The following is a 7,947-nucleotide window of genomic DNA, read 5'->3' as shown; positions in this document are numbered from 1 at the left end:
ATAAGGTATAATGACGATTAGTGCGATAGGTGGCTACCCTAGTTATATTAATTGATAGGAAATCATGTTATAAGGTTAGGTAGTAGCTATTTATATATGCGAGGGATTATATACTAGATTGAGTGTCTTTGGGTTTTTACTTACAACGACTGGCTAGTTTTAAGTGTCGTATTCTTATTTATTGTAAGCGAATGAGAGGGATTAATCTGTTATGTAAGGTAGAGATGGTACTGTGAAGGAGGTTGCGATACGTAAAATAAGTCAAAAGAGGATTATTGCGATAGGTCGCTACCTTACTTATGTTAAATTGACATTCAGATCGTGTTTATAAGGTTATTTAGTTGCTATATGTGATAGATTATTTTCTAGACTAAGTGCTTTTGGTTTTTATAACGATTGACTAGTGCTAAGTGTTTTGTATTCTTATTTACTATAAGCGAATGAGATAGTTTTAAGTGCTTTGTATTCTTATTTATTATAAGCGAGTGAGAGGAATGTACCTGTTGTATGAAGTAGAGATTACTGCGAAGGAGGTTGCGATACCCGTAAATAAATACAGAATAAAGAGTATTGTGACAGATGGTTTTGTACGGCATATAATAAATTGAAGTGAGATGGTGTTTTTCTTTAAACCCAAGGGGTGGAGATATTTTATTTTATTTTACTTTACTTTATTTTATATGTCGGAGATGAAAGAACACCGGAGTCTGTAATTGAACAATTGTAGTCATTCAATCCGATTGTAATTGTTCGAGAGTTGTGATAATGAGCTTGGGCTCGAGGCGACAGTCAGTCGCCGAACGTAGCCGCGGTCACGGGATTTGTCTAGCAAAGGTATGGAGTAATTCTATAGCTCTCCTTAAAGGAAATATTCGTGGCGACACGCGACAGTAAACATTCCAACGGTTTCTGTCCCGTGGCTCGCCACACGCAGACCCTATTCTTCGAGTAAGATGATTGCCAGATGTCGATGCGTCTCCGCAGTACATGTTCAGCTAGCTCGAGGGCCCGTTATAAATCTTAAGGTTTAGTTAACTAAAGTCCTTCAAACAGACAAACAGTCTTTGTCCCAACTACGGGAAGATAGGGGAGACATATTTTTCAACGAGCGCGGTCTCCCACTAGCAACTTTCCCTCGAGGGCGGCTAGCATCTTTTTCTAACCACCGATATGGAGATTGACCAATTAGCAGCAACGTCAATTTCCCTTACTTTCCGAACGAAGGCTTTTCTCGACGAATCCGATGATCTCGTATCCTTAGACACACCCCATTATAGTTTTCCTCTGTGGCATCATCGGGACGGGAAAGGCATTCTCGTTCGCGATCTCAATGATGAAAGGAGTAACCCTCTACGACCAGTGAATATCACGCATCCGACTTAGATTTTGTGAGTACGTTCATCTATCATCCCGTCTACTGCGGATTCGTTATTGAACCTAGGATCATTGTCATTAGTTTCTCGAGTGCCTAACTACCGCGGTTACTTGTCCGGTTCTATAATAATCGTATGTGCACTAGTCAATGTCTTCTCTATTGCATAACGACAACGTGTAACCCAAACGAAGATTCGTTTCACGCCCCTAACCCTAATTCTAATGTAAATCCGACATATATATATGTCTTGGGGCGCGTTGTGTTTCTTCATTAGGACATGCCATTGTAGTTGTTCAAAGAGGTTTTTATTTACAGTGTTATGTACAGATGTTATTTAAAGAAGGTTTAACTGTATAACGTAAAAATCACTTTTAAATAGCAATGTTTCTCAGGTTTAACGAATCCACGGTCAACGGGATAACTTTTTGTACGTTTGGATTTAAGCTATACTTGAAATGACGTTTGCTATGACTTACGGTATCTTTTTGACTAACTGACAAATGTTGTGAATCAACTCTCCAAGGTGATCATACGAATAAAAGACTGACACGACCACACTTGTCAATTGCATATTGATCAGGGTTATCAACAAAATTCTAGGCACCGTTACTAGGCTGACTCGCGTAGCGCCGTCGGGACTTGTTTGTTAATACAACGTGTGTCCCTCAACATTAGTACTACTACGTTCATCCCGTGACCATGGCTACGTTCGGTGACCAATAGTGTCACCTTAACCTCTAGTCCACTGTTATAATACTATAATGATCATCTTAAACAAACAGTTTAACCCAAAGTATTTTGGGAATCTTCCCAAAATTTCAAAAGAAAGGCTCGTTATCCCTACATCTCCGATAAATAAATAATGTTGTAGAAATTAAATGCATTCCTTTTTTACCTGTTACAAGAAAATGATTTTTAGAATCAGTTGCTAATGCTAATGCACAATCACGTTTAGAATGAATAATTGAGAAAGCTTGTAGAAATCCAGCATCAGGGTGATGAGTTCACACTTGTACATATCCTGAATCAAGAGAAACTAACAATGTTCCAACATCAGGCTTAACCGTCCGAGCATTTAAAAATATCATAGCTCATAAACATTTATCATTATGATTCAAATTTGTTTTAGAAAAGTACAATTGCAATACCATATTTCGAAATGAATTCTTTCGTAACTTGTTCAGGTTTTTTTATTTTATACGTTATTTCATCTTTGTGGTATCTTATCCTAAATCTATATAACACTGATTAGTTAGCATTGTTTATTACAGCACGTTATTTCCAGAAGTGTAATTTTTATATTATTTTAACATTTCTCATATTATTCTAGATCTTACCTTGACATTGGTTCGTTAACTTTATATTTTCGACACGGTTGACCCATTTCTAGTCTCTAAAGTATTATTTCTCTATTAAAAGTTGCACCACGAGTGCTTTTGTTTCGTCCATCCGAGTCCGAGCAAGATATGGTCGGCCTTGGTGGACTGCCCAAATTTTCCAGGGACCTGGCATTTCTTAAACTCCCTCGCCGGAGAATTTCTCTCTATAAGGTGTCCTGCTCCCAGAGGTCATCGACGTTGAAGCTGTTCGACGTAGAACCGCTATCGATGCCACCCATGTTCTGCGGTGCTTCTTCCTCAAACTCGGTGGGCGGAAACGTTGCTACTCGGTTGCTTCTGTTCCTCTGTTCTACCAGGTTCTGAAGCCCGACGTCGCCCAAAAGGCCCTCCAGAAACCTAGACCTTCGATGGGACGTCTGCGTTCCAAGCACCAACTCGAACGTGTCTCGGCTGTTCGACTGAGTGTTCGACTGAGTGTTCGACTTATCGCAAAGGCCATGCGGATACAGATTCCTCGTGCTAATCTCTGTCGACGAGATATGAGGCAGAGAATCGGTAGATTTTACCCTCCTCAGAGTATCGGTTTCGTGAAAGTTCTTCTTGTCCACGAGGTCAACTTTGTTGTCGCCCAACAGTTGACAAATCGGTCTCCTGAATTCGGCTACTATTCGCCTAGCCTCGTCTATGTCATCCACTTAAATATGTCTGGACATTTGCCTGGAAATTGGATTCACGTCCAAACTTTGATATTATTTTACTTTGATATTGTTTGTAATGTTACCTGCGATGTAATCATCTGATCCTCCTTATTCTGTTTCGCTAATAAAATTTTTTTCGCCTTTTTAACCGATCTTCGTGCTGATTTTCTAACAATTGCTTTCTCTGCGATCTTTCCTTTTTCCGCAGATTCAGTTTTTCTTTACGCTTTTCGCACTGCCCGTTAAAAGGCCTCAATTCTCCTTTTTACGGACACTTTGGCGTCTGGATCGAATAGAAAATTCGATTTATACGCATTTCTTTTCATTTCATTTTTAATTTCCTGTTTCGTAACATTTAAATTAGACATTTCTCCTTCAGGGGATGGCTCATCTTTTGTGAGTAATTGTTCAAACTCTTTACTTCTTCAGCTTCTTTCAGCTGCTGAATCATCTCCTGCAATGTTATTGACGACCGTGATGTAAATTTATATGGTTTTGTTGAAACGTCGAGTGTTGCATCTTTACTCGATCTCGCAGATCTGTTCTGCCGCTTTTGTCGTTTTCTAATTTCCTGTTTCTTCTGTGAGTCTGTGTCTTCTGTGAGTAATTCATCAAACTCTTTGTTTCTCGTCGCTTCTTTCAGCTGCTGAATCTCCTCCTGCAAAGTTATTGGCGACCGTGTTGTAAATTTAGGTTCATTATTTTTTCCTATACTACTAATCAAGTTTTTATTAATTACTACAGTTTCGTTTAATTTTATTGGTGATAAAGGTTCTACAATTGCGGTAGCGTTCATCATCTTTTGCGTATAAGTAGAATTGATGTCCATCAAGCTGGTCGTTAATACATTTTTCAATATCCAAGCAATAATTATGTATATTCGATATATCTTTGGTAATCATTGCTTTAATCTCCTTCTTTGATCTAGTATCCATATTTAAAATCTACGAATAAATTACATGTATTTAGTATATACAATAAACTATACCTTTTAGTAATACGTACCATAATTTAATATTATGGTTGAAATTATGACATATATAGCAATTAATACATGTACATTGTGTTTAGTTTTATTAACTTAGAAGTACATGTAAATTAAAACAAAATATTTATATGAAACAATAATAAAATTATGAAGTAACGTTGAGAATAGAATCTAGTTTAATTACACATATATACCCTTTTAATAATTCTGTTCGTATCAATTTTATTAAATTTACAGTGAAGCTTACAATTACACTAATGTCAATGAATATTAACGTATATGTTTGTTATTACACTAAATAAAAATGAAAGTACTGTAATAAAATATACAATATACTTTAATGGAAGTAAAATAAGTAAATAGCAAATGTAAATTCGACCAATTGCGGGGAGACGTAATCGCGAGGAGAGACGTCAACGGGAGTCGTAAATTCCCGTTACGATTATAACAATCGACACCACGAATTGATCGATCCCCTGATTTCGGTTGAGATAATAGGGGTGATTGAGTTTGTATAACACTGTGATTCACAGAATTATAAATTATATATTTCCGACACTTAGATTACACTGTCGAAGAGAGATAAATAGATAACAACTTGTCGCACGAAGATAAGATAGATATGTACGTTAGAGCAGGGCTCTTATAATTGGATTTAATGTATTAGTAGACGTAGCACTATAAGATATTTAGGAGAGGAGATGTATGCTCGATAATACCGAGACCGACTCTCGCGTTATGCTTAGACTGCCCCGATAGGCATTAGCGTTAGACTTAGTAGTTGACTTTTCAAACGATGTAGAAAAAGAGAAATTGAGTGACGATGCTGTGTCGGAGGAAAGCTAATGATGGATGTGTCTAGCGCACGGGATCATCGGATTTGTTCATGCCACTTTAGGTCAGGAAGTGAGGGCAGTATACATTGCCTCAGATTGGTCAAACGAAGGTTGGTGGACTAGGAAGGGTCTTAACCGCCCTCGATAGAAAGTTGCTAGTAGGAAGCATCGTACGTGAGAAAAACAAACTTTCCCGTGTCAAGCCGTAGTAAACAATAGTCTTTGGAAATTGATTTAGAAAAGACATTTGTTGGGTCTGAAGGACCTTAGCAGGCAAGTGACTTGGGTTTATGACGGGTGCTTAAGGCTAGTGAGGGTACGCCGTACGGAAGAGCGGACAAGAGCGAATATCCAGCTGGACAAATTGTAAAGTGCTAATTAAATAAATAAAAAAAAAGTATTGGTTTGTTTGTCCTTTTGTTTCTTTGGATATCTGTAACATCAATTGCATTTGCCCTTTTTTCTTCTCTTTGAAGTATTGTTCATTATCATGTATACAATATTTGGAATTTGGAACGCTACTTGATGCGAATTCCCAACTAAATAGCGATCGGTCAGATTCAACCAATCGGTTGATACAGCGAACCTTGAATGAGTTAATGTGGAGGTAAATCGAATATATCGTGTGTTAATATGGTTTGATACCTTATTTGACACTTTTAGTATACACGAAGAGTTTGACATTCTGATCACGACGGTTGTATGATTTTGTTGAGATTAAATACGATGTGGTATCACATAAACGGTACAGCGTTCTGATGAAGACTGTCGTAGGATGTTCTTGCTCCTCCCACGAGCAGCTTCGTCTCCTCCGTACATCCTAACTTCCCGTCCCTGGTTTTTTCTGGTTTACCTGTACTCTCGGGGATGCATATCCTCTGGTATTGCCAGTTGTTTACCTTTGTCCTGACCCATCGAGCACCTCGGATGTTTTTTAGCCTCTTAATGAGGTCCGCATCGTAAGGTCTACAGCTTGGGGAGGCAGGCACTTAGGACTTTCCCAAAAAAGATCTGTTGTCCAGGTTATAAACTGACGGCCACTCAAAATTTCGAACACTATTGTTTAACAAGCCAATACAGAGGCCAATGACGAAAACGCAGACGAGTACTTTCTATTCAATGGATAATTCACCCAGATTCTTCTTTCTTTGGGAAGTTTCTGAAAACAGTTGTAGTCGAAGTAGGATGTTTCCAATAATGTCTGATAATTTCGGAGCCAATTGAATTTGGACAGGGAGCAGGTTCCATGTCATCAGTTCTAACTCCGCAAAGAGTAATTAATATTTTCTTCGTAATAAGAGTTTGTAATCGTCTAAGTTTTGCTTGTTTGGATTTAGCAGTTTGTGCTTCATAATGTCATACCACATGTTCATAGTGGTTTGATCATATCTGTAAATAGTAACGTTTTGTTTGACACATTTTTAATTGGGATGTGTGCCATGGTAGCCATTAGATATTGCCAAGTACAGCTTGAGCTTTCATTCCAAGCAGACGTATGTGTTGTTTCTAGGTAAGTTTTTTGTTCCAAGTTATTCCCAAATATATCATTTTATTCTTGAGTGGAAGAGATTCATAAGAAGTAAACTACATTTGTCAGTTCTTAATTGTATTAATTTTTTAATCATTGTTTTGTTTTGCTTTTTATGCTTGTAATAGAAGATTATGACTCCTATGAAAGGTTGTTGCATTCTCCTTTAGTTTTATATGTTTCAGACAAGCTGGCACACTTCCGTTTTTTCTTAATGCTTCACGCACACTTTTTTTTCTTCAAATATTAGGTTGTCCGATAAGTTTCTTTCGTTTTATAAGGAAATAATAGAAGCACAATGTTTTTTGTTTCATATTAGTTTATTGAATTATGCACGAACATAATAATAGAGATGTAACGAAATGGATCATGCCTAATTTAATAAAATAGTATGAAAGAGAAATTGTCGTTCATCTATTATCACCTTATGAAACGAAAGAAACTTTTCGGACAATCTAATAATTCCTCTGCAATTTGTACACTGTTATAATAATTGTCCGTGTTATCTACGTGCTCGGAATTTACAAATGGTTACACTGAAAGGGAAAGCTTCTTCTCTTTACAGATGGCTTCACAAATGGCATATAGCAATCTTCTTACGGCGGTTCTCCACATTAGTAAAATAGGAGCAATGGCCATTCGTTCGATGCATTCGTCGACGGTTTTTCCCAACTTGCTGATATATATAAAATTATCGTACGCACCTTAATATACATACATTGAACAGCTAGACTAATAGGAAGCTGTGCATACTGTACACGCCTGTTTGTTTCATTTACGCAACCATATTCCTCTTTTCTCTTATTTCCTCTTTCATTGACAAACCAGGATCATAATAATACAACTATTATACGTAACAAACATCTCTAACCGAACATCATTGATCGTGGTCTAAATTTGCGATTAAATACGGATTTAAATATGTTCATTCGTTCGTTGTGCAAACTAATAAAGTTAAGTAACAATGTATTAAATCTAGTCGAAAAATAAATGGCAGAGTCAGAAATATCCGCAAGCCGAATGACGAATTACTTCGTTTGCTGTTATGAGTGGATAGGAGGCTACTTAGGGCGAATATTGGTATTGTCGTGTTGTCGTCCCTTGATACGACCATCATGCTTTCCTTGGAATTTGTTGCGCCATGCTGATGCCATTTTTTCCTAATCATTAGTCGGTTGAAAG

At 37.4% G+C, this 7,947-nt stretch overlaps 1 protein-coding gene across 1 annotated transcript; it reads right to left on the bottom strand.

Annotated features, from left to right (window-relative positions):
* Positions 1-2,447: 2,447 nt before the first annotated feature.
* Positions 2,448-4,290, bottom strand: LOC143302857 (uncharacterized). The gene is made up of 2 exons (XM_076619462.1): positions 3,497-4,290; positions 2,448-3,432 (listed from the first exon to the last, which is right to left on the bottom strand). The coding sequence occupies exon 1, from the start codon at positions 4,240-4,242 to the stop codon at positions 3,769-3,771; it is 474 nt and encodes a 157-aa protein (XP_076475577.1). The 5' UTR covers positions 4,243-4,290; the 3' UTR covers positions 2,448-3,432; positions 3,497-3,768.
* Positions 4,291-7,947: the final 3,657 nt, after the last annotated feature.

Source organism: Bombus vancouverensis, chromosome 6 (genome assembly GCF_051014615.1).
Source record: "Bombus vancouverensis nearcticus chromosome 6, iyBomVanc1_principal, whole genome shotgun sequence".
Classification (NCBI taxonomy): domain Eukaryota; kingdom Metazoa; phylum Arthropoda; class Insecta; order Hymenoptera; family Apidae; genus Bombus; species Bombus vancouverensis.
Note: the sequence above shows the minus strand (reverse complement) of the source record. Positions and strands in the feature narration are given on the sequence as shown.